The sequence below is a fragment of the Leucoraja erinacea genome, chromosome 19 (assembly GCF_028641065.1).
Source record: "Leucoraja erinacea ecotype New England chromosome 19, Leri_hhj_1, whole genome shotgun sequence".
Lineage (NCBI taxonomy): Eukaryota > Metazoa > Chordata > Chondrichthyes > Rajiformes > Rajidae > Leucoraja > Leucoraja erinaceus.
Genome location: NC_073395.1, coordinates 16,198,322 through 16,224,593, shown reverse-complemented (window position 1 = coordinate 16,224,593; position 26,272 = coordinate 16,198,322). Strand labels below are relative to the sequence as shown.

General features: G+C 44.9%; 1 protein-coding gene across 1 annotated transcript; it reads right to left on the bottom strand.

The window, feature by feature from the left end:
• Positions 1–341: 341 nt before the first annotated feature.
• Positions 342–25,192, bottom strand: LOC129706259 (aldo-keto reductase family 1 member D1-like). Its single transcript, XM_055650397.1, has 9 exons — positions 24,858–25,192; positions 16,721–16,888; positions 14,465–14,581; positions 11,740–11,817; positions 10,916–11,038; positions 6,338–6,447; positions 4,252–4,417; positions 3,197–3,279; positions 342–527 (listed from the first exon to the last, which is right to left on the bottom strand). Exons 1-9 carry the CDS (start codon positions 25,092–25,094, stop codon positions 485–487), a joined length of 1,125 nt encoding a protein of 374 aa, XP_055506372.1. The 5' UTR covers positions 25,095–25,192; the 3' UTR covers positions 342–484.
• Between the last annotated feature and the right edge of the window lie 1,080 nt (positions 25,193–26,272).

The window sequence follows — 26,272 nt, the reverse complement described above, 5'->3', positions numbered from 1 at the left end:
AAATTCTGCAGCAGCTCTGAAGTGGGTGTGGGGGTTGTGATCAATAAGCCATCCTGTATCCCAAATTATGGCCATTGAACGACCATTGTAACATCCAGTTTTTTGATGCATTGCAAATTGGAAGAAACTTCTGACGGAGTTTACCTTGAAATCATATGCAAATTTAGTAAAAAAAAACTGCATTAAAAAAAATAATAATTTGCATCTTTTGGCACCAGCTAACACTTATTATTGTTTTAATTCAGTTAATTCTGATGTGAAAGGACTAAATGATTGTGGCCTCAAATTATTTCTGAATCCGTCAAGCACTCTGGGAGATGTGATCAAGCACGACAAACGTGTAACATTTCCTTTTTTATTTGCATGGATTGGACTTGAAAGTATGTTTCGGTTTGCATAGACAGATTAAGTCCACATTCCTCCATTCAGGACCAGCTTTAATTGTGCATTCATGCACCTCCTTCGCTGGACACTGGACTCTGGTCTAGTATTCATCATCGAAGGGATATTCTGGGTGGTCTCTCCACCTACAAGAGAGCAAAGGGTAGAAGCATAAGGCAAGGCAACAAAATGCTGACCAACTGGTTTCTCTCTACAGACGCTGGTGATTATTTCCACATTTTCTGTTTTAGTTGGTGGCACAAGAGACAACAAACACTGGAATCTGGATCGAGAAATAAGCTGCTGTATCAATTCAGCTAGTTGGGCAAAATTGGAAGCAAAAGGGTGGTCGACGTTTTGGGTCGAGACTGCTTCAGGACCAAGAGGGCAGAGCGATGATGATGGCCGGTACAAAGAGTGAGAGCTGCTGGTGATGGATGGATTCAGATGAGGAGAGGAATGGTGGGCAGATGGAACCATGTGGGGGAGAGAGGGAAAATATATCCCTACCTTATCTGGTTCCACAATGGGTAGATAGAATCAAGTGGGGTAAAGGGGTAGGAAAGCTGTATCATGGGAGAATGAGCTCAGATGGACAGGTGTCCGGATGATGGGCAGTTGGAACCAGGTGGGAGAGAGTGATCTGGGGGATGGGGGTGGGTGGGGGGGGGGGGGGGGAGCTGAGGTATTGGGATAGATGTGATCAAAGAGAGAGGGATAGACTATGGATGGATTGGTGGCAGTGACCAAAAGAACATAGGGGCAATGGGTTATCTGAAACGGGAAATTCAATGTTCATTCTATTGGGCTACAGGCTACCCGTGTGGAATATGAGACACTATTCTTCTGTTTGCTTTTGACTTTACTGTGGCAGTGGGGAAGGCCAATGCCAGACAAATTGGTGTGAGAATGGGAAGGAGAATTGAAATGACATGCAACCTCATGCTTGAGATAGTTATTGTAAACAAAGCACAGAATCTCTGCAGTCAATTGGCCTACACTTAGCCTCGCCATTTGAGGAGGTCATATCGCCATCACCAAATGCAATAGACCAATTTGATGGTGATGTGGGTGAATCTGCTACATGTAAAAGGGTTGTTTAGATTTCTGGATGGAAGTGAGGGATGAGGTGCAGGGACAAGTGTTGCACGTCCTACGGTTGCAGGGGGAAATGTAAGTAGATAGAGAAGGTTAGGTAGGAAGGAATGAGTAGATAAGGGAGCCGCAGAAGATAATTCCCTGCAGATAACAGAAAGCAGGGGAGGGGAAGATGTGACATGTGGAGGGATCCTGTTTCTGGTGGAAATGGCAAAGGATGGTGTGATGGAATTGGACAAGTCAGGTCAAAGGTGAGGACCAGGGGAACTCTTTCTTTACTCCGTCTGAGGAGGGGAGAGGGTGAAGGGTGAGAGCAGATGTGGAGAAAATTTGAGTGATGGCGTCATGAACTACAGTAGAGGGGCGACCACAGTTCCTGAAAAAGGAAGACATTTCAGATGTCCTGGAATGAAAGGGCCTCATCTAAATTACATGTACACTGGAGATGGACTGAGAGAAATGGGATGGTCCTTGCAGGAGACACGGTGGAAGGAGGTGTAGTGGAGATAGCTATGGGAATTAGAGAGTTAATCGTACTGTACATATTAGATGGTTCGTCCCTTCAGATTGAGACAAATAGGTGAAGAAATGGGAAATAAATGGTCTGTAAATTTGAGGGCAGGATGAAAGTTGATAAGAAAGGTGATAGAATTGAGATCCACACGAGTACAGATATTGATGTTGCAGAGAAAAAATTGGGGAAAGTAGGATTGAAACAAGGATTGTGCCACTTAGCCATTGTAAAGACCAGGCAAAGCTGTGGCCCATGCAAGTTCCAATGGCTGCATCTTTAATTTTCAGAGGAATTGAAAGATAAATTGTTGAGGGTCAGAGCAGGTTTTGCCAGAATATTTTTGGAGGGAAATTGTTCCCTAAAGAAGCAGAGGACCCCAAAACATTCCCAGTGGGGGATGGAGGTGTCTAAAGACTGGACATCCATGGTGAGGATAAGGCGTTTAGGGCCAGGGAATTCGAAATTAGAGGAGTCAACATTCATATCTCAAATTTCATCTCTCTCTCTCTCTCTCCCTCTCCCTCTCTCTTTTCTGAAGAATGGTCTCCACACAAAATACTATCTGTCTATTCCCTCCATAGATGGTGCCTGACCCATTGAGTTGTGTTTTGCTCAATATTCCAGCATCACAGTCTCTTGTGTCAGCAGAAAACATTGTTAGGAATGAGTCGTGAACTGGGATCAAATGAGACCAGAGAGGTCTGTATGCACAAGGGTCATATCAGTGAATTAATTAATAGTTATTCAGTCATATTCAGTTACTCAGTACTGCACAGAAACAAGCCCTGCAGCCCATCATGTCCATTGTACATTAATTCTGTTTACTGCATTAGGCCTTTGATGCCTTGGCAATCAGGTACTTGTCTCAATGTTTCTTAAATGTTGTGAGAGTCTCTGTCTTCACCACCACTCGGGCAGTGCATTGTAGACTCCAACCACTCTAAGTGAATACTTCCCAGCTTCCCTTAAACCTCTGGCCACTCACCTTAAACCTTTAACCTCTTTTGCTACTCATCCCCCTCCATGAGCAAAAGATTTTAAATGCCAATGTCGTCTTGTAATTTTACCTGCCTCTATTAAGTTAGCCCCCAAGTCCGTTGGGGTCCAGTAGAAACAAACAAAGCCTATCCAGTCTCAAACTGCTGGATGTTTCAAGTTGAAAATCTTAACAGTGAGCTCTGGTTCAATAGACAGGAGGCTTACATTAAAAGTTCCACATATCGTTCATTTTTGTTGAGTGCATAAATTCTTTTCATTTCTTCATCCGTCAAGCAAAAGTCAAAAATCTAAAATATGAGAAGAGAATTTAAAGTAGTAAGATGAAAATTAAATGAATTTACTTTTTTTTATTTAAGGAAGGTTAAATTATTTCTCGCCTGAATAGTATTCACACCGACTTTTCTGTGGATCTTGCTTCTCATCCATTTAAAGCCTAGTCTCACTTAATGAATGGAACTATAGTGTGCAGAGGAGAGCATGTCCGCTGGTTCAGTCATGGCATACAGTGGTAACTTGAAGACTCAGAATTTTTAGGAGATTGAAGAAAGTGGTTGATGTTGACTGGCCCTTCACAGATACCGACCTCCCCACCTTAAAAGGAATCTACATTCTCTTTTTGTTACCTTCAGGAAGAAGGAAAAGAAACCTCCATATTTAGGAATAACTCCTTCCCATCAATTATCAGGCTCTTCAACACGCCCTCAGCACCGAACCATTACAGATTTTGCACTACAATAGTTGCTCTACACACTTTGTTTTTTGGACTATCATGGTAGAGTTTACTTTGAATAACGAGTAATTTATCATATATTTATTGTTGCTGTTGCATCTAGTCAAGATTGTTTTATTGTCATATGTCCCAGATAGAACAATGAAATTTGTGCTTGCTGCAGCACAACTATGTAAATGTCCCTATGAAGCTGCAGCAAATAAGAATTTCATTGTTCCTGTTTGTATCCAGTGGATTTGACAAATAAACGATCCCGAATCTCAAATGATAGTGTGAACATGGAGATAGTTCTGCCAGAAGCATTTGTATCTATCCAGAGACCAAAACTAGGGGCCAGAAATAAATTTAACTCGGCATTTTGGACAAAGTTCTTATACACCAAGAATATGAAGCTTATTGCAACATGGTATAGTTAGGGAGAATAAAGACTTTAAGAAGGCACGGGGTGGGGGAGGGAGAGAGGAATAGAAGATTGGGTGGACAAGGAAACTTGTTGAAACTAATTTGTATCTCAATATTAAAACTTCACCTCAAAATTCTCTTTGATGCGCCCAGGATTAAAACTTTTTGGAATGACAACAATATTGCGTTGAATCTGGTAACGCAGGGCCACCTGAGCACTTGTTTTCTTGTACTTTGCTGCCATGGCGTTTATGATTGGATCATCCAACAAGGAGGGAATCTTAATGTTCACCCTGCCGACACAGAAAAGCATCATGTTATTAAGTCCTTCCCAAAAGATACCCATTTTCCTGGGCACTTGACGGAGTCTACAATCTCAGTTCACTGCCATTCAGTTTCAGTGAGCAATGACTGGACACCTACTGAACAGCTGACCAAGCCAACTGGTCCCCATTCTGAGAACACCCACTTTTGCAATTGCCAAGAGGGATCATTGAACAGTGAGTGGGCAGTAGGGGAACAAAGGTAGATACAGCCAAAATAGCAGGGACTTGGTGCTGGGAAGAATGATAGGGCTCGATGAGTCATCGCGTTATCTCATGGCCCAACTTGTCCATGCCAACCAAGTTGTCATTGGGGATGCTAACATCAGGAAGAAGGTACAGTCTGGAGAACTGTTATCCCCAGGTTCAAGAACATATTTTTTCCTATCAACCTTCAGGCTCTTGAACCATACTGCCCAGCCCTGATCACTGCCCCATCTCAGCAAATACTACTATGGACTTTTCATAAATTCTTCAGCTTGAATTATTTTAGTCTGGGTACCTAGTGTAACTGATAATTTATTGAATTATTTTTTATTGTATATTTATTTGTTGTGTTCTTGTGCTTGTTAAGCTGTAGTAAGTAAAAATGTCATTGTTCTCGTCCCATTGTGTGACAATTAAGAACTCTTGACTCGACGTCTCACATGCCTGTTTGGCCCATATTTGTCTAAACCTTCACTATACAAGTAGAAGATTAAATATCTATTGCTATTGGTTTATTATTGTCATGTGTATGAAGATAAATGAAAAACTTTGTTTTGCTTACTATCCAGGCAAATACTATACACGAGTAGAATGTAAACATGCATTAGTGTAATAGGTTGTGCAAAAGGAGAAAGGAAACCGAGCACAGACTACAGTGTTACAGCCACAGAGAAAGTGTAAATGTAAATTGGGAGCTGGTAATGTCTTCTAACATCATAATTGTGCCCCTCCAAGTTTCCTGTCAGCTCGTTCTATCCATCCACCAACCTCAGTGTGAAAATTTGACCCGAGGTTCCTTTTAAATCTTTCCCCTCACACCTTAAATCTATTCCTTTCTGTTTTAAATTCCCCTACAATGGAAAAAGGACTGTGATCACCCATTGTTGTCTACTCCTCTTGCTTTCAATGGACGAAAGACAATAGATGCAGGAGTAGGCCATTCGGCCCTTCGAGCCAGCACTGCCATTCAATGTGATCATGGCTGATCATCCCCAATCAGTATCCCATTCCTGCCTTCTCCCCGTATCCCCTGACTCCGCTATCTTTAAGAGCCCTATCTAGCTCTCTCTTGAAAGTATCCTCAACTCCTGTGGATGTTCGTGAGAGACCTTTGATTGTGGTCTACTCAGCACAGGTCAGGAACTGGACCTGGGTATTTCTGACTGTAAGAAAAATAAACTGCAGATGCTGGTTTGTACCAAAGACAGACAAAGTAACTTAGTGGGACAGGCAGCATCTCTGGAGAAAATGGATTGGTGATGTTTCGATTTGTGACCCTTCAGACTGATAGTAGACAGACTGACAGACTGGTCCTTCCTCCTTCCTCCACCCACCCTATGATCAGTTTGAAGAAGAGTTTTGATCTGAAAAGTCACCTAGCCACTGAAATCAGTAAAGTGGCTGGGTTGGAGAGAGGCTTGTGGTTGAACACCACTGGCTGCTGTTCAACCGTATGGGGTAGGACCAATAACCTGACTATCACAGCACAGAATCACAGCAAACTATTGTAGGATACAGAACTGTGTAAAGATATCCAAACTTAACCAAGATTGCAGCTAATGGCAGACAGCACACTCTGTGTCCTGCTTCATACACAATCTGGGGTAAGTACAATGGAACTGCCTCGATAACCTGTCGGTAGCTCCAACAGAAGTTGAGAAGAGAGTCAATGCTTCTGCTTACCAGGAAGGGTCACGGCAGGTTCCCAGGGGGCTGTATCCCACAATGACTATGCCATGGAGGTCACAAAATTCCTTTAACTTGATCTGAGTAAAGTATGGGTGGCATTCGACCTGAGCAGAAAGAGACAAAAAGGAAAAAGGTGTAACGTTGGCTGGTTTACTTAATCTGAAGCAGCTGGAATTAATAAAAGGCCTCATAATCTGATTTACTACATAACACTCTTCTTCCAGAATCACCAGTTTGAGTTAATTCTGGATTTATCAGGGTTTGCATTAGGCTTAATTGTAGTGTTATCAGATTTGATTGGATAGCATGCAAAACAAAGGTTTCTACTGAACCTCAGTACACATGACAACAGTACAGGTCTACAATGAGGTGGTTTGAAGATTGTGACTACACCCTGGTTTATGGGAGGAGCGTTCAGTAGTTTGATAACATCATCACTGTGAACATGAAAACGCCTGCACCTTTAGCACTTACCACTCAGCAGGGAAGAAGCTGTTCCTGAATGGTAGTTTAGAAGAAGAACACTCATAGAAACAGACAATAGGTGAAGGAGTAGGCCATTCGGCCCTTCGAGCCAGCACCGCCATTCAATAAGATCATGGCTGATCATCCAAAATCAGTACCCCATTCCAGCTTTTTCCCCATATCCCTTGATTTCCTTATCCCTAACAGATAAATCTAACTCTCTTGAAAAAAAAACAGTGAACTGGGCTCTACTGCCTTCTGTGTAAGAGAATTCCACAGATTTACAACTCTTTGGGTGAGTTTTTCCTCATCCCAGTCCTAAATGGCCTACCCCTTATTCATAAACTGTGACCCCTGATACTGGACTCCCTCAACATGGGGAAATTTTTTCATGCATCTACCCTGTTCAATCCCTTAAGAATGTTATATGTTTCCATGTAAGACTCCATCTCATCCTTCTAAATTCCAGTGAATACAAGCCCGACCGACCCATTCTTTCATCATATGTCAGTCCTGCCATCCCAGGAATTAACCTGGTGAACCTACACTGCACTCTCTCAATAGCAATAATGTTCTTCCTCAAATTAGGAGACCAGAATTGCACACAATACTCCAGGTGACACTGAGAGCTGATGACTCCATCAGTGAATACCCAGGAAACAAACCGCTCACCTGACTACCCATCAGCATTGGCCTTATCTGTGGAACAGTCAACAGATCCCACACTGGCAGCATTAGCCATTTCTCAACCCACAAGACCAGAGTGGAAACAAGTCCTCCTTGATCCTGAGAGACTTCTGAGATTATAGACAACATTATTTATAATTAGGTTGATGGGACAGGTGACACTAGGCAATAGGTGCAGGAGTAGGCCATTCGGCCCTTCGAGCCAGCACTGCCATTCAATGTGATCATGGCTGATCATCCCCAATCAGCACCCTGTTCCTGCCTTCTCCCCATATCCCCTGACTCCGCTATCTTTAAGAGTCCTATCCAGCTCTCTCTTGAAAGTATCCAGAGAACTGGCCTCCACCGCCCTCTGAGGCAGAGAATTCCACACTCACAACTCTCTGTGTGAAAAAATGTTTCCTCGTCTCCATTCTAATTGGCTTACCCCTTATTCTTAAACCGTGGCCCCTGGTTCTGGACTCCCCCAACATCGGGAACATGTTTCTTGCCTCTAGCATGTCTAAACCCATAATAAACTTATATGTTTCAATAAGATCTCCTCTCATTCTTCTAAACTCCAGAGTATACAAGCCCAGCCACTCCATTCTCTCAGCAAATGACAGTCCCGCCATCCCTGGAATTAACCATGTAAGCATATGCTGGAATCCCTCAATAGCAAGAATGTCCTTCCTCAAATTAGGGGACCAAAACTGCACACAATACTCCAGGTGGTCTTACTAGGGCCCTAAACAACTGCAGAAGGGCCTCTTTGCTCCTATACTCAACTCCTCTTGTTATGAAGGCCAACATGCCATTCGCTTTCTTCACTGCCTGCTGTAGCTGCATGCTTACTTTCATTGACTGATGAACAAGGATCCCCAGACATTTTTGTACTTCCTATTTTCCCAACATGACACAATTTAGATAATAATCTGCCTTCCTGTTTTTGCTACCAAAGTGGATAACCTCACATGTATCCACATTAAACTGCATCTGCCATGCATCTGCCCACTCACCCAACCTGTCCAAGTCATCCTGCATTCTCATAGCATCCTCCTCACAGTTCACGCTGCCACCCAGCTTTGTGCATCTGCAAATTTTCTAATGTTACTTTGAATCCCCTCAATCTAAATAATTGATGTATATTATAAATAGATGGATTGCAAGGCTAGGTGTGAATGACAAGGATAGTCTTGATTTAAAAACACAAAGTGGTGAGTAACTCAGCATATCAGGCAGCATCTCCGTAGAACATTCACGGGTGATAATTGGGACAGAACCCTTCTTCAGACTGATTGTAATGAGGGGGAGGAAGAAAGCTGGAAGAGAGGTGAAGGTGGAATACATCCAGGCAAGTGATAGGTGGATACAATTGATAATCAGATGGGTGGACAAAGGCCAGGGTTGAATAGGAGGCAAAATGGTGCAAGATAAAGAGAGAAGATGCGTGAATTATGTAGGCAGATGGAAGGATGTAGGTGGAAGGGGATGGGGGGGAAGGAATTGAGAGTCAAAATAATGGGAGAAACGGGTGTGCATCCAGGTGTAAAAAGGAAGAGAGGATGGAGGAAAAGTAGTAAGGGGGTTGTTAGTTGGAGAATTCAATGTTCATATCATTAGGTTGTAAGCTACGCATGAAGTGCTGTTCCTCCAGTTTGCATGTGGCCTCAGTCTGGCAATGGAGGAGACCCAGGACAGAAAGGTTAATATGGGAAGGGTGTTAAAGATCCAGTAATCCTTAGTGGACCGATCGCAAATGATCAGCAGAACATCATCTAATCTATGCTGGTTCATGCCAATGCAAAGGAGGCCACAGCAGGATCACCAAATTAGATTAGATGAAGTGCACTTGAAGTTCTGTCTCACCTGCTGGGGGCTCTGAATGGAGCTGAGGGAGGAGGTGTTGGGACAGCTGTTACATCTTCTGCAGTTGCAGGAAAAAATATCTGGGGAGGCAGTGGTTTGGGTGGGAAGGGATGAGTGAACCTGAAGTAGTGAAGGGAGTGGACTCCACAGAAAGCGGAAAGAGGTAGGAATGGGAAGATGTGACTGGTGGTGGGATCATGTTGGAAGCGATGGAAATGTTGGCGAATGATGTGTTAGATACGGAAACTTTAGGGGTGAAAGTAAGGACCAAAGAAACTCTACCGTTCTGTCTGTGGGGAGGGGGAGTGAGAGCAGAACTATGGGACATAGGAAACACAGATGAGGGATCTATCTGCAACAGCAAAGGGAAGCCACATTTATAAAAGAAAGAGGTCTGGAGTGGAAAGCCTCATCTCAGGAGGTGATGCAGCTGAGACGTGGAAATTAAGAGCAGAGGATTCCTTGATTATTGGTCTGAGATTTAATATGGATCAAGAGATACAAAGATGGATAAGCTGATCTTCAAGATGCTGGCAGTGATGGCGGATGGGGGGAAAGATCGAAGTTAGTGAGCAGGCTGGGGGTAACCTCCCATGCCCTTGAGGCGCTCTGGATCGATGTGGGAGAGACCTCAAAGCATGGAGGCTAAGCAATGGTTGTCGGAAGCGAGGGATGGCCTGTTCACAAGCTGATGTGGAGGTAAGCGTTGGAGTGGTCCAGTCAATGGAGTGGGTGCTGGAGGCCCTGAAGCAGCCTGGGATTTGATTTGAGCAAGCACTGCTCCATAGCCGAGTACATGGAACTGACGCATACTGAAGTGGCGGAGCAGCGGCGGAGGACATCGTCACGTCGCCTGGTCACGATGGCAACTGGAACACGGACCCAATGCCACCACTAGGGCAACGGGCCTTTATGGTCAAGTTAAGATTTTAATATTTTTTTCTAATTTTGAACTTGAAGGGAACAAGATGATGCCTAAAATGTTGCAACTCTTGTGTACTAACTCAGTGTGGTCTCCTATCTTATGCTCTTGTACTTTGTTTGATTGTACTGTAGTTTTGTCATTGAAGTGCATGCAAAAATAGAATTTCACTGTACTTAAGTACTAATGACACTAATGGGACTTTATGACACTAAAGCAACATTGAAGAATCATTGAAGAAGAAGGAAATTCAGAGGAGCAAAAGCATAAGGTATTGAAGTGGAGATTGGTATCACCAAGGTAGTGAAGTTGTTGAATGAGAGAAGTGCAGGGCAGGAAATGACCAGGAAAAATGTCCAGGAAAAAATTCTGTAATGCTTGAATAAGTGATAAAACTCGAGGGCATTGTATGAGACCTGAGAAAAGTGGAACAATGTGCTGCTCATTGAAAGGAAAAATGCCAGTGCAAAAAGTGACAGAATAACCTGTGACTGGATGACCAGATGATGACCATCATCTCAGCAGAGGTTTGGTCAATATAGACTGTGAAAGGTTCAATGGTACGACTGTTATATTATAACGGTTTCATCATATTGGGGGGACAAGGTGTGATTGCAAGACCATGCTGTGCCAGTTCTGCTATAAGTTACCTGATTAACTGCTGGTTTATATTTCAACCCTGGTTTGTTCAGGATTTGCTCCAGCTGCCTGCGATTGAAGTTTGACACACCTATTGACTTGACCAGGCCGGCATCTTTGCACGCTTCCAGAGCCTAGTGAATAAACAATTAACATTCCAGCATCTGCAGTCTCTTGTGTCTCCAAATAAAAATCCTTACACAAAAGCAAAAGCACTGTGGATGTTCCATATCTGAAATCGGAACTTAAATGTTGAGACTTCTGAAAATTCCTGACATCTTCTGCTATTATGGTCAATAAGAATCTTGTTCACGTCCATTTTAGCATTAATATCACTGGCAAGATTAAATCCTATCTCTGTGTAAAGCTATTTCAGGGGGCCTCCAATTGATGGTGCCCTTTAAGTAATTTATTACATTAGGTGCTAGACATTCAAGTTTCCTGTCCTTTGCATCTCGTGATAATTAACCATACCACATGGGACTCTGTCCACCCCTCTTTTTTCAGCACTATGAAGGGACCACACCTTGCACAAACCTCTGGTTTACTCTTCCTAATCCACCAGCACCCTCTCCTCATGCTCATGACACCTTGCCATGAACCACGGGGACTGCAACACCTCCTAATTAACTTCCCTTCCCTCCATCCAAGGACCCAAACTCTCTTTCCAGGCAAAATCAGTGATTCGCCTGCACTTCTTCCAATTTTATGCCCCGTCCACACTCGAGACATCAGAAGCAGATTGGATGAGTGCTTTGTTGAACACTTCCATTCGGTTCACACTGGCACTTCCGATTGCCTGTCCTGAGTATTCTCCAGCGCTCTCTGACCTTACCTCCCAGGTGGCACACAGATCAGTCGGGTGGTACAAATACTTCCCATTTTCATCTTTTGGATAAATCACATCACCTGGCTGAAAGAGATAAATGTGAAGATTTACAAGCTATTGAACTTTGGTCTGAACTTTGTTTATTTGCTCAAGAATCCAGCATCCGCAGTCTCTTGTGGCTCCAATAATTTAAATAAGTTCATTCAAACCCACAGAGATGTGACAGGAGCGTCTTTAGAAGTCTTTAAAAGTCTCTGTAGTTAAGATTTTTTTAATATAATTTAATGTAATTGATATATTTTACAGTCTGAAATTGTTTGGAATTTGGGGAAATCATACTTTCTGCTCGCCAATGTTGACTACGGACAGATTAAAAAAACAGAAGTATTTGACTGGAACCTGAATTTCACAACACACAGCTGACTATTTGAGGAAGGACATTCTTGATATTGAGGGAGTGCAGCGTTTTGAGGAAATGCAGAGTTTCACAAGGTTAATTCCTGGGATGGCGGGACTGTCATATGATGACAGAATGGAGTGACTGGGCTTGTATTCATTGGAATTTAGAAGGATGAGAGGCGATCTTACAGAAACACATAAAATTGGGATTGGACACACTAGATGCAGAAAACATGTTCCCGGTGTTAGGGGAGGCCACAGTGTCTTACGTGTGGGCGGCGCGACTCATGTTGCAGCGGCCTCTGCAGTCCGTCTGTCTTTTTGTTTGTTTTTTTGTCCCGTTTTAATGTAGTTTTTTCTTTCTGTCTGTCTGTCTGTCTGTCTGTCTGTCTGTCTGTCTGTCTGTCTGTCTGTCTGTCTGTCTGTCTGTCTGTCTGTCTGTCTTTTACAATCTTTCCCCTGCACGGAGAGCCCGACCTTTTCCCTGTCGGTTGTCTGTTGGGGCTGCAACGTGGAGCCGCCTCCGGCAGGAGCGGCCTGGGGCTCCAGTCGCGGAGCTGCGGAGCTACTCACCGCGCCACCAAGCTGGCCGAGTTCGGAGCGGGTGGAGCTGTGGTGGCGCGCTGCTGTGGCCCGACCCCCGGGGATTCGGAGGCTCCGGCCGCGGGTCCGGTGGACGGTGATATCGGGAGCCCGCGGGTCCCTGCTGGGAGACCGCTTTTCGGGGCTTCCGCAACGGCGACTTCACCCGCCCGAGTCGCGGGGTCGAGGAGTACCTGCAGCGGGGCCTGACATCGCCCGGCGCAGCTTCAACGGCTGCGGGACTTTGCTTGCGCCCGCCGGGGGCTCCAACAACAAGACCCGGAGCGTGGCCTTGCATCGCCCGGCGCGGCGTTAATGGCCGCGGGACAATTGCCATCGCCCGCCGGGGGCTTTGACTCTGACATCGGGAGGGGAATGGGGAGTGCAGGGGAGAGATAAGTTTTTTTGCCAGCGAGGAGGAGATGCGCTGTGATGGATGTCTGTGTAAATTGTGTTGTGTCTTGGGTCTTTTTTTCTTGTGTGTATGACTGAAGAAACAACATTTCATTTGAGCCTCTATGAGGTTCAAGTGACAAATAAATTGTATTGTATTGTATTGTATTGTAGTTTAAGAATAAGGGGTAGGCCATTTAGAATAGGATGAGGAAAATCCTTTACACCCAGAGAGTTGTGAATTTGTGGATCCTGGCCAGGATCATTTCCCGTGCAGTGATCAGCGGAAATCAGGAACCTTCATGCCTGACAATGAAGAAAGGCCTTGTAGCCTCTTGTATGATGAAAGGAAAAGTTCCAAGTCATAAACTGAGTAATGTCAATGTACTTTGCTAACCCTCCCGCTAAGCTACTTGAATCTTTTTAAGAGAAGGTCACGCTCATTGGAAGTGGTGATTGATGCAGGGGGACAGACGATACCTAAAGCAAAAAAAAAGTACAAATGCTGTAACTCTGGAATAAGAACAACTAATATTGGAAACACTCCGCAGATCAATCAGCATTGGTGGAAAGAGAGAGAGAATTGTGTTTCATTGGAATAGGAATGTGGGAACGGGTGCTCACGGTGGTGGTGTCTTTTGGTCAAGACGGTAAAACAAGAACCCTTGAACTTTCCTGGGAGAATGCAAAGATCCCATGGTGCCACTTTCGTGAAGCCAATTGGAGTTCCCCACAGAGGCCAATGGCCAGGGAGAGGTTTGAGGGCTGTGCCCAGCCTGGTGGAAGGAATCCCCAGGTGAGGGCATGAATTGGGAAGGTCTTAACTTGCTCGCTCTTCAGACATCAAATCACCTCTTTAGGAAAGATGGTAGGCAGGAAAACAAGAGGTATGTAATCAGTTAGTAGTACACTCACATGGTATTCATGTGGAATGAGGGCCAGAGCTGCTTGCCCCACATAAATACGACAGGGTTATTCCTTAAGGTTATTCCTCAGTTCAAAACGTAGTTGTGAGTGCTGAGCACTAAGCACTCATTGACATGAATCTTGTAGGATTAGTAACAAAATGAGATATGGAATATTGAATATTCCGTTCATTATTTTAAAAAGCCTGAACCCCTAGACAGCACGTGCAGACCTGCAGACCAGGAATGACCAGGTGCAAGCACCAGAGGGCAGCACTGCAAAGTCAGATGGAGATTTCAGGTGAGGTTTGGTTCAGCTATGATGTGCATGACATGCATTTTTCACTTGAAGGATGGAGAGTTGCGTGAAGTTGATTAAAAGAAAACAGCAGCGACAGGAGAAGAGGCAGAAGAGGAGATGAAGAGGGAGTCTCTTATATATTGTACTTTACCTTAAAGGCCATCGGCAGTTCAATGATGTACAGATCCATGTAATCAAGCTTCATGCATTTTAGAGATTTCTCCAGGGTGGGGCGCACCAACTCCGGGGGGTGGCATGTGTTCCAAAGCTGAAGGTTAGACAGATTTAATGAAAATAGCAAGCTGCCACAATATCACAAAGCTTAGTCTTTACTAATCAGTGCTATGTGTGTACACTGCAGTTCTGTTCAGGGTTTAATCTCAAAATGCAGACTTCATGATGGCCTGAGATGCAAGGGAAGACATGCTAGGTGTTATTGCACAATGTCTAAAGTGCTGGAGAGACTCAGTGGATCATAGAAACATAGAAAATAGTGGCAGGAGTAGGCCATTCGGCCCTTCGAGCCTGCACCGCCATTCAATATGATCATGGCTGATCATCCAACTCAGTATCCCGTACCTGCCTTCTCTCCATACCCCCTGATACCTTTAGCCACAAGGGCCACATCTAAACTCCCTCTTAAATATAGCCAATGAACTGGCCTCAACTACCTTCTGTGGCAGAGAGTTCCAGAGACTCACCACTCTGTGTGAAAAATCCGAAGGCATCTGTGGAGGGAATGGGACATTTTGGGTCAGAACCCCTCTTTAGACTGATGGAGTAGGGAAGAAAACTGGGACAGAGAGGTGGTGATAGGGCAAAGCCTTTCAAGGTGGATAGAGGTGAGGTGTGTGTGTGGGAGGGGGGGGGGGGTGATTGGGAATGGGATGGAGTGGGCGGCAAAAGCTATAGGTGAAAAAGAGACAAGTGGGTGTCAGATAAGGAAAGAAGAGCGAGTGAAATGTAAATCCGGCGGAAGGGATATGGGTGGAAAAGGACAATGAGAGGAAAAAGAGAGGGGATAATAGTGCAATGGAGATGAGCATGAGGGAGAGGGGAAAGGAGCAGGGTGACTAGGGTGTGGGAGATCGTCTGAGAAATGTGCGCACATGAGACGGTGGGAAAGGCAAGGGGAAGAGAGGTGGGTAAGAATTACTTGAAATTGGAGAATTCAAAGACATAGTATTGGGTTGAGCGCTGCCCTGGCAGAGTATGTGGTGCTGCTTCTCCAGTTTGTGTGTGGACTCACTCTTTTTAGTGAAGGAGGCCAAGGACAGAAAAGTCAGTATTGGAAAAGGAAAGGGAGTTGAAATGGTCACCAAATGGGAGCTCCAAGATGGCCAAATTAGGAGCTCTGAATGTAATGGGCAAAGTTGAAACTGGTGCACGTGAACCTCTGTCTCATCAGGAGGGGCTGCTGCGGTCTCCAGGGTGGAAGTGAGAGAGGAGGTGGAGAGATAAGTGACACATCTCCTGCGGATGCAAGGGACAGTGCTTGCAAGTGGAGGCAGGTTGTGTGGGAAGGAATGACCAAATCAAGCAGTTGTGGAGAGGGTGGTCTCTATAGAAAGCAGAAAGGGGTAGTGATGTGATGATGATCAGCACAGACATTGTGGGCCAAAGAGCCTGCTCGTGTACCAGGCAAAACTGGCACCGAGTCACAGGTGACCAACTACGGTCAAAGAGGTGGGATTTAATGTGGAGGCAAGGGTCAGAGGAAAGACCAAAATTACCTGCGCTGGGACAACCGAAGGCCAGGGTGCAAATTAGTGTCTTTCTCTAAACCTATGGCATATTTGTGGGTTGGCAATATTATTTTTCACAGATGTGTGTCAGTTACAGTTATATGTGCAAGCGACAGTGCATATATATATTCAGCGGGTGAAGCAGCATCTGTGGAGAGATGGAATTGGCAACGTTTCGGTTCGAGACCCTTCTTCTGAAGAAAGGTCTCAACCCAAAACGTGACCAATTCCTCTCTCCATAGATGCTGCCTCACCCGCTGAGTTTCTCCAGCATTTTGTGTCCACCTTCAATTTTACCAGCATCTGCAGTTCTTTCTTAAACAGTTGTGCATATATATGCATGCATATGTGTACACGTATATTGTTTGAGGCTGTGCTTTTATGCATATGTGCCCATGTCAGCATGCACATTTTGCAAGAGCATGTGGGTTTATCTGTAAATACGTGTGCATGTCTGTGGCATGAATGTCTTTGCACATGTTTCCATGTGTATGCAGCCACCGCTTGGGGTCAGGGTGACAGCACAGTTGAACACGTGATTGTATTCATCATATCGTTGCATATGGATTTGGAGAGGGAGCAAGCTTTGTATACATGCATAAAACAAGCTAATTGGGAGTCAGCTGTTCTGGAATAGGGAGAGATTCCTGAAATGCAGGTACCTTGCCACAGTAATAGATGTCGTCACGACTCACAATCCCATCAGCGATCTTTTCCTGAAAGGCTCTTCCCAGCTCGTCTTCATTATGATAGACCCACGCACCATCAAAGTGCCGGTAACCCACATCGATGGCTATTTTAACTGCATTGTAACAGCCATTTTTGGAAGTCTGTTAAATAGGCAATATATTAGCAAAGAGAACAGAATTAAGAAACTGATTCAGACTTACAGAGCTCAGTGATTAGACATTGCATTCTTTCTTCTCAGAGTGCAGTGAGCAATAACACGTTCAAGCACAGCACTTTGCAGCATTTGTGACCATAACAGCAATTTATTAATGATTTAACTATCTATGTTCCAAGATCTCTTTGCTCCTTAACAGCCGGGCCTTCAGTTGTCCCAGCCCAGGTAATTTTGGACTTCCCTCTGACTTCCCTCTCTCCACATTAAACATTTAGTTTAGTTTTATAGATCGATCGATCCTTTATTGTCATTCAGACCTTTCGGTCTGAACGAAATTATGTTGCCTGCAGTCATACACAGAATCAATAAAAACAAAACATACAATAAACACAAATTAAACATCCACCACAGTGAGTTCACCAAGCACATCCTCGCTGTGATGGAGGCAAAGTCTTAGTCTCCGTCTCTTCCCTCCTTGTTTTCCCTCTGCGCTGAGGCGATCGATCCAGGCCAAAGATGCCGCTCTCCAGTCCAGCGGACCTCCGTGGTGATGTCGCCGCCGCCGAAAGCCGGAACGCTGTCTCCGCTCCGAGACGGCCTGCCACAGCATCAGCTCCGGGCAGCCGCCCCAGCTCCAGGTCCCGCAGTATCCGCTCCAGGCCGCTGCCCCAGCTCCGGGCCGCTGCCCCAGCTCCGGGCCGCTGCCCCAGCTCCGGGCCGCTGCCCCAGCTCCGGGTCCCGCAGTCTCCGCTCCGGGCCGCTGCCCCAGCTCCGGGTCCCGCAGTCGCCGCTCCAGGTTCCGCAGTCTCAGCTCCGAGCCCCGCTGCATCAGCTCCAGGCCGCCGCCGAAAGCCAGAAAGCCGCACCAGCAAGTCGGGCCACCGCTGCCTTAGCCCCGAAGACAGCCAGCCTCTCGTTGGTAAGTCCTGGCTGGCTCTGCCTCCGGAGCCTCGGGGTCAGTCGCAAGTTGGAGGCCGCCAGCTCTGCCATTAGGCCTCAGCGCAGACGGAGGCAGAGAAGGGGGATACGACATGAAAAAGTCGCATTCCCCCGAAGGAAGCGACAGAGAACATGTTTCACCCCCTCTAACACAACCCAACAAACTAAAACTTAACCAAAACAAGACAAAAAAACCAACAGAAAAAAGTAAAGACAGACGGACTGCAGGCGAGCCGCAGCTGTTAACAGCGCCGCCACTTCCGGACTTATCTTTCAAGACATGTAATTCCCACTCACTCTCCACACAAATCATCTAAACCCTCTGTTTATAAATCTTCCTGTATTTTGGTCCAGTTCTCCGCCTAGATAATCACAGCCTCCCACCTTAGAATCATATGAAAATGTTGAGGAAACCTCCGTTTCCCGGGTACACAACAGTTCCACGTATGATGGGTCCTCAGGAAGCACAACCTGGACTCTAACCTGCTGCTGACCTTCTACCGCTCGTCCATCGAGAGCCTGCTGACATACTGCATTACAGCATGGTACGGCAGCTGCACCATGGCAGACAGGGAGAGGCTTCAGACGGTAACTAGAACAGCACAGAAGATCATTGGCTGCCCTCTCCCCTCCCTGATGGATATTTACACCTCCCGCTGCCTTAGCAGGGCAAAGAATATCATCAAGGACAGCTCCCATCCTGCGTTTGGACTGTTCGACCTGCTGCCCTCTGGAAGGTGCTATTCCCTCACTCTTTCATGCAACTTTTGGTGGCGGATGTAATCTCATAAAGGTACACAAGGTGTTGAATTAAATCAGTGTGTTAGACATCGTTTCTGGAACACATGCTGATGGTTCTGTGTGGGACCCTTTTGCTGACAATTGTAGTGGAGTGGGGAGGGGGGGGGGAGAAAGCTGGCAGCGAGATGCCAACATGTTGGGCAAATGATAAGTGGATACTAGTGGGGGTTTGTTTAGCAGATGGGTGAACAAAGGCAAGCAAAGAAAAGGAAACAAAAGGCTGTGTGATAAGGAGAAAAGAGCCATGAATTGTGAGTCGTCAAGTCAAGTCACATTTATTTATATAGCACATTTAAAAAGCAACTCTCGTTGGCCAAAGTGCTTTACATTTGTTATAATAGTATAAACAAACAAACTACATACATATATACATATAGCCCTCGCTCAGTGGACGTCAGGAAAGGTTTGGGAGAATAGATACGTTTTTAGTCTTGACTTAAAGGAGTCGATGGAGCGGGCAGTTCTGATGGGAAGGGGGATGCTGTTCCACAGTCTAGGAGCTGCAACCGCAAAGGCATGGTCGCCCTAAGCTTATGCCTAGACCGCGGGATATTCAGCAGCCCCAAGTCGGCCAATCTGAGGGACCTGGAGGTGGAGTGGTGGGTGAGAAGATTTTTAATGTAGGAAGGGGCAAGCCCATTGGGGGCTTTGTAGACATAGAGGAAGGGATAACGGAAGGAAAGAAGGAAGGCAGACTCAAAGGAAGGACATGCAGGGAGAGGTGAAGGATTATAGTGTAGCGTCACCTGCTGGTGCCTTGGGGTAGTTGAAGCCTCAGATTGACTACCTCAGTCACGTGGGCGCGGTGAGGGGTTTCTCGCGTGCTTTTGGCAAGCCCATTCATTCTGATCACCACCCTTGTGGTAGCGTCATCGTTATTTAGCCGTCTATAGCAAAGATTATAGAGGAGCATAGACTCTCGTTGTTTTTGTTTAACTTTCACAATAAAGTTAGTTGAAAATCAACCTACCGTCTTGATTCTGCTAAAATAGTCAACTTTCCCCTGACTCTGAAGAAGGGTTTCGACCCAAAACATCACCCATTCCTTCTCTCCAGAGAAGCTGCCAGCCCCCTGAATTACACCAGCATCTTGTGTCTATCTTCGATTATAGTGCTGATGGACTGAGGTGTATTTATTTCAATGCAAGAAATATGCAAGTATTAGCATGCAAGCAAATGGTTGTGAGTGGGACATGACTGGCTCGTGAATGATGCATGGTTTTAATGTTTCAGAAAGGATAGCGAGTGAGGCTAAAGAGGTGGAGGAGTTGCATTACTAATCATGGAGTCTGTCATGACGACACTCAGAGAGGACATACTGGAGGGTTCGTCCGCTGAAGCAGTTTGTAGTGCTTAGAAATAAGAAATGTGCAAGCACTCTAATCCGTTTATACTATTGGCCCCCAATAGCAAATGGGAGATAGAGGAACAGATATGTAGACAGATTTCCGAAAGATACCAAAGCAACAGGGTCGTTTTAGTGGGCGACTAACTTCCCCAATATTGACTGGAACTTGCTTGGTGCCAAAGGCTTAGATGGGGCAAAATTTGCGAAGTCTAACCAAAAGGGTTCCTTGAAGCTGCATGTGGATAGTCCAACCCAAGAAGGGAAGAAGGGACACTGTGTTGGGGAATGAGCCTGGCCAGGTTACTGGTGTTTCAGTGGAAGAGCGTTTTGCAAATAGTGATCATAACTCCATAAGTTTTAAGTTTGTTTTGAACAGGGAGAAGACTGGACCTTGCGGGGAAAGTACGAAACTAGAGTAAGGTAAACTACAACTTTACTAGTCAGGAGCTCAGGAGGGTACACAGGGAGCAATTGTTATCGGGTATGTCAACATCTGACGTGGGAATGTTTAAAGAACAGTTCATTTAAGTTCAGAAATGGCATGTTACACTGAGAAGGCGGACGCCACTATCTTATCTGCTTCCAGCACCACCGCAGCTAGCATATTCCAGGCGCACACCACTCTCCGTGTAAAAAACTTTCCCCGTACATCCCCTTTAAACATTCTCCACTCTCAGCTACCCTATCTAGGCCCCTCATCATTTAATAAACTTCTACCAGGTCTCCTCGCAATCTCAAATGCTCCAAAGAAAACAATCCACGTTTTTCCACAAACCCTAACACATTTTCCTCCTCTTTCAGATGATTAACGGCACAGACATTGTGGGCCAAAGGGCCTGTTCTTGTGCTATACCGTTCTATGCTCGAAGCTGGTTTTATAATTGGCATCAGTAATAGCAGACAGCCCTTGATACAAACTCTTGGCCATTGGCTCAACCTTTACAATTTACAATGAGATTGTTGAAAATGGTGGAGCAGATTTAAGGGGCTAAATGGCCTACTCTTGCTCCACTGTCCAATATATCTTGGTGTATCGTCTCTCTCCATTATTAGAGGTGTGGCACTGAACGGCAGCTTGCAGTCACAAGGGGGATGTATGGCCCTGCTTAGGTAAAAGTGGTTAAATGTGATAGAGTAAAGGTGTACTTACTGTTCTGGGTGTGGTGAATTTTCCCATTACTGGGAGAGGAATGCCTTTTCCATCATTTAATGGGAGAGAAGGCTGGCCATTATTGGAGTGGCCACCCACAAGTCCATAGTCAGTGGTGAAGCACAGATCATTGAAAATAACAGGAGTCTTATATGGAGAAGCAGGCACAAAGTACTGGATTAACTCAACTGGTGTGAAATGTGGGTAGAAGCAATAGGTAGCAAGGTGAAAAGTAAAAGTGGCAGGCCGGCAAATCCAGGGCAAAAATCAAAAAGGGCCACTTTTCAGCATAATAGTATAAGGGGTAAGAGTGTTCTAAAAACAAGCCTGAAGGCTTTGTGTCTCAATGCAAGGAGCATTCGTAATAAGGTGGATGAGTTGAATGTGCAGATAGCTATTAATGACTATGATATAGTTGGGATCACGGAGACATGGCTCCAAGGTGACCAAGGCTGGGAGCTGAACATCCAGGGATATTCAATATTCAGGAGGGATAGACAGAAAGGGAAAGGAGGTGGGGTAGCGTTGCTGGTTAGAGAGCACATTAACGCAATAGAAAGGAAGGACATTAGCTTGGAGGTTGTGGAATCGATATGGGAAGAGCTGCAAAACACTAAGAGGCAGAAAACGCTAGCGGGAGTTGTGTACAGGCCACCTAACAGTAGTAGTGGAGTTGGGGATGACATCAAACAGGAAATTAGAAATGCGTGCAACAAAGGTAAAACAGTTATAATGGGTGACTTCAATCAACATATAGATTGGGTGAATCAAATTGGCAAGGGTGCTGAGGAAGAGGATTTCTTGGAATGTATGCGGGATCGTTTTCTAAACCAACATGTAGAGGAACCAACGAGAGAGCAGGCTATTCTAGACTGGGTATTGAGTAATGAGGAAGGGTTAGTTAGCAGTCTTGTTGTGCGTGGCCCCTTGGGCAAGAGTGACCATAATATGATTGAGTTCTTCATTAGGATGGAGAGTGACATTGTTAATTCAGAAACAAGGGTCCTGAACTTAAAGAAAGGTAACTTTGAGGGTATGAGACGTGAATTGGCCAAGATTGACTGGCGATTGATTCTTAATGGGTTGACGGTGGATATGCAATGGAAGGCATTTAAAGACTGCATGGAAGAACTACAACAATTGTTCATACCAGTTTGGCAAAAAAATAAAGCAGGGAAGGTAGTGCATCCGTGGATAACAAGGGAAATCAGGGATAGTATCAAAACAAAAGATGAAGCGTACAAATTAGCCAGAAAAAGCAACCTACCAGAGGACTGGGAGAAATTCAGAGACCAGCAGAGGAGGACAAAGGGCTTAATTAGGAAAGGGAAAATAGATTATGAAAGAAAACTGTCAGGGAACATAAAAACTGACTGCAAAAGCTTTTATAGATATGTGAAGAGAAAAAGATTAGTTAAAACAAATGTAGGTCCCTTGCAGTCAGAAACGGGTGAATTGATCATGTGGAACAAGGACATGGCAGACCAATTGAATAACTACTTTGGTTCTGTCTTCACTAAGGAAGACATAAATAATCTGCCGGAAATAGCAGGGGACCGGGAGTCAAATGAGACGGGGGGAACTGAGTGAAATTCAGGTTAGCCGGGAAGTGGTGTTAGGTAAATTGAATGGATTAAAGGTCGATAAATTCCCAGGGCCAGATAGGCTGCATCCTAGAGTACTTAAGGAAGTAGCCCCAGAAATAGTGGATGCATTAGTGATAATTTTTCAAAACTCTTTAGATTCTGGAGTAGTTCCTGAGGATTGGAGGGTAGCTAATGTAACTCCACTTTTTAAAAAGGGAGGGAAAGAGAAAATGGGGAATTACAGACCAGTTAGTCTAACGTCGGTAGTGGGGAAACTGCTAGAATCAGTTATTAAAGATGGGATAGCAGCACATTTGGAAAGTGGTGAAATCATTGGACAAAGTCAGCATGGATTTATGAAGGGTAAATCATGTCGGACAAATCTTATAGAATTTTTCGAGGATGTAACTAGTAGAGTGGATAAGGGAGAACCAGTGGATGTGTTATATCTGGACTTTCAGAAGGCATTCGACAAGGTCCCACATAAGAGATTAGTATACAAACTTAAAGCACACGGTATTGGGGGTTTAGTATTGATGTGGATAGGGAACTGGTTGGCAGACAGGAAGCAAAGAGTAGGAGTGAACGGGTCCTTTTCACAATGGCAGGCAGTGACTAGTGGGGTACCGCAAGGCTCAGTTCTGGGACCCCAGCTATTTATGATATATATTAATGATTTGGACGAGGGAATTGAATGCAACAAGTTTGCGTATGACACGAAGCTGGGGGGCAGTATTAGCTGTGAGGAGGATGCTAGAAGGCTGCAAGGTGACTTGGATAGGCTGGGTGAGTGGGCAAATGCATGGCAGATGCAGTATAATGTGGATAAATGTGAGGTTATCCACTTTGGTAGCAAAAATAGGAAAGTAGATTATTATCTGAATGATGGCGGATTAGGGAAAGAGGAGATGCAACGAGACCTGGGTGTCATGGTACACCAGTCATTAAAAGTAGGCATGCAGGTTGCAGCAGGCAATGAAGAAGGCGAATGGTATGTTAGCATTCATAGCAAAAGGATTTGAGTATAGGAGCAGGGAGGTTCTACTGCAGTTGTACAGGGTCTTAGTGAGACCACACCTGGAGTATTGCGTACAGTTTTGGTCTCCTAATCTGAAGAAAGACATTCTTGCCATAGAGGGAGTACAGAGAAGGTTCACCAGACTGATTTGGCCCTTCGAGCCTGCATTGCCATTCAATGTGAGCATGGCTGATCATCCAACTCAGTATCCTATACCTGCCTTCTCTCCATACCTCCTGATCCCTTTAGCCACAAGGACCACATCTAACTCCCTCTTAAATATAGCCAATGAACTGGCCTCAACTACCTTCTGTGGCAGAGAATTCCAGAGATTCACCACTCTGTGTGTGAAAAGTCTGAGGTCTCAGCTTTCAGTGTTATTCCTAGTGGGAACCTCAAAGATACTAGACCATATCTATTTACAGTCCCAATGAGTGATTTAGTGCCAAAGGTGCAGGCTTGCTGGTGGTACAAAACTAGATGGGACGGGGAGGTAGGAAAGGATATACTTGCAGAGAGAGTGCACAGCAAAGTTTCATCAAAGTGAGTCCGGGTAATGACAAGACTACTGAATGAGGAAAGATGAAGTCCACCAGCTTGTGTATTCACTAGAGTGCAGAAGAATGTGGGGAGAACTAATTGAAGCTCGCTAAATTCTGACTGGGTTAGACAGACTGGGAAGGATGTTTCCTATGACTGAGCGCGTCGAGCGGGTGGTCAGTCCAGGTTAGAGGGACAAGAGGTTTAGGATTCACATGAAGTGTTTCTCTCGGGAAGGGATGAACCCATGGAATTGGTTACCACAGAGAGCCACAGCGATCGTCACTAAATATATTAACAGCAGTCGAGAGATCTCTAGATGCAGAAGCCATGAAGGAATAATGGGGGTGACTGAAAATTCTGAGACTGATATCATCCATATAGAGCAAATTTAATGGGCCGAAAGGACTAATTCCTATGACCGCTATTTCTGCAACATGCCATGGTTTATCCTCTTTTTTCATTAGAAGAGGCGCAGTACTGAAGCCCCAAGCCACAAGGTAGGGATATGGCACTGCTGAGCTAAAGGTGGTTAAAAGTGGGAGAAAAGTTGAATAGTAAAGGTATACTTACTGTATTGGGCATGGAGAATGTTCCCAGTCCCATAAGAGGAATGTTGTTTCCATCATTTAAAGGGATTCGATGGTTTTCTGCTGTTGGGTTCCGCTCAAATGACATTTCTGAAACTGAAGTTTGTTCAAGATTCACAATAATTGTCAATACAAAACTGGGAGTTACCAAATGACGAGAACTATTCAAACATGCAACTGTTAACCCCCTGCCTGCCTTCCAGTCACAGCTTTTTATCATAACTTTGATGGCGTATGCAAAACAAACTCTACAATAATGACCAATTATCAGGAGGCTGAATTTTTATAATTGAGGACTGAAGAAGGACATGCTAGGAACACAAGGCCGCACCCTGCTTGGCAGAGAGTGTAGCATAAGATAGGTTATGTTTGAGGCTGAAGGGCTTGTGTGCATAAATAATTTCAGATGGGAAGTATACTTTAGCCATGAGTTCTGGACTCCAATTGAGACCTCTGCAGTACAACCCCACAATACTGCTTTCACTTTATGCATCTTCTGGCAAAAAAAACAATTCAGTCCTTGCCATATATGTCCATGTGGAGAGGGAGGTGTCACAAAATGGACATTATACCAAAGTTACGGAGAGACAGAGAATGAGTGAGCCAAATGTTCTCCAAATTGGACAGTGTTTCCCACATATGGCTGTCCATAAAGAGCATCAAGAAAGAATGCAATTGATGTGTATAAGTTTCCAGAGAAACCTCATGCATGCATTCCAGTTGAGGGAGAGCATAAAACAACCCTATACTGTATATATATCAAAGCAGGGAGAACTTAACACAGTTCCAAATGTCCAGTTCATGGCCATATGTGTTCATGCTGAGAATGTGCATGCTGTGTCCATGTGTGCCAATGGAAATCAAATACACCACCAACTATTTATCTAAATGGAGGGAGAATTTATCACAGTGAAGAGTAATCCCCATTTTGATGCCTGCTAATGTAATAAGAAAACAACTCATATCTGTGTTTTGCAAACGAGAGAGAAGATAATCCATCATCAAGTGTTCCAGTGGAGAAGAACAACAATGAGCATCCAATGGACAAAGCATGCACTTCATGTCCATGTGTTGGTGAGAGTCTGTCCTCCATGTACATGTATCTCAATGGAGATACAATGGGGACATGGACCATAGTCTCAGAGTATGGTCCATGTCTATGTGTTTCAGTGGAGAAATGACTCCATGTCCTGGTTTCTCTGTGGAGAAAGTAGAGCCCACGTCCAAATGGCTCAGTGGACATTTGGACAACTGCTCCCCGTGTCCATTGTTCCAAGGTGATGGTGCAAAACACGACTTAAGTTATTGGATCAAGTATTTATTCATTTTCCTCAGCAGATTGCAAAGTAGAACGTGAGAGTTATATGCTCCTGTCTTGTTGTTGAGATGCTAAGTTGG

Excerpts from the sequence above, each read along its gene's own strand:
- LOC129706259 (XM_055650397.1), bottom strand. The coding sequence starts at position 25,094 with ATGATAAAAAGCTGTGACTGGAAGGCAGGCAGGGGGTTAACAGTTGCA. Across the intron at positions 14,582-16,720 it reads ACATCTATTACTGTGGCAAG|CTTTGGAACACATGCCACCC; the intron begins GTACCTGCATTT and ends TCTAACCTTCAG. Across the intron at positions 4,418-6,337 it reads ACCTGCCGTGACCCTTCCTG|GGTGAACATTAAGATTCCCT; the intron begins GTAAGCAGAAGC and ends CTGTGTCGGCAG.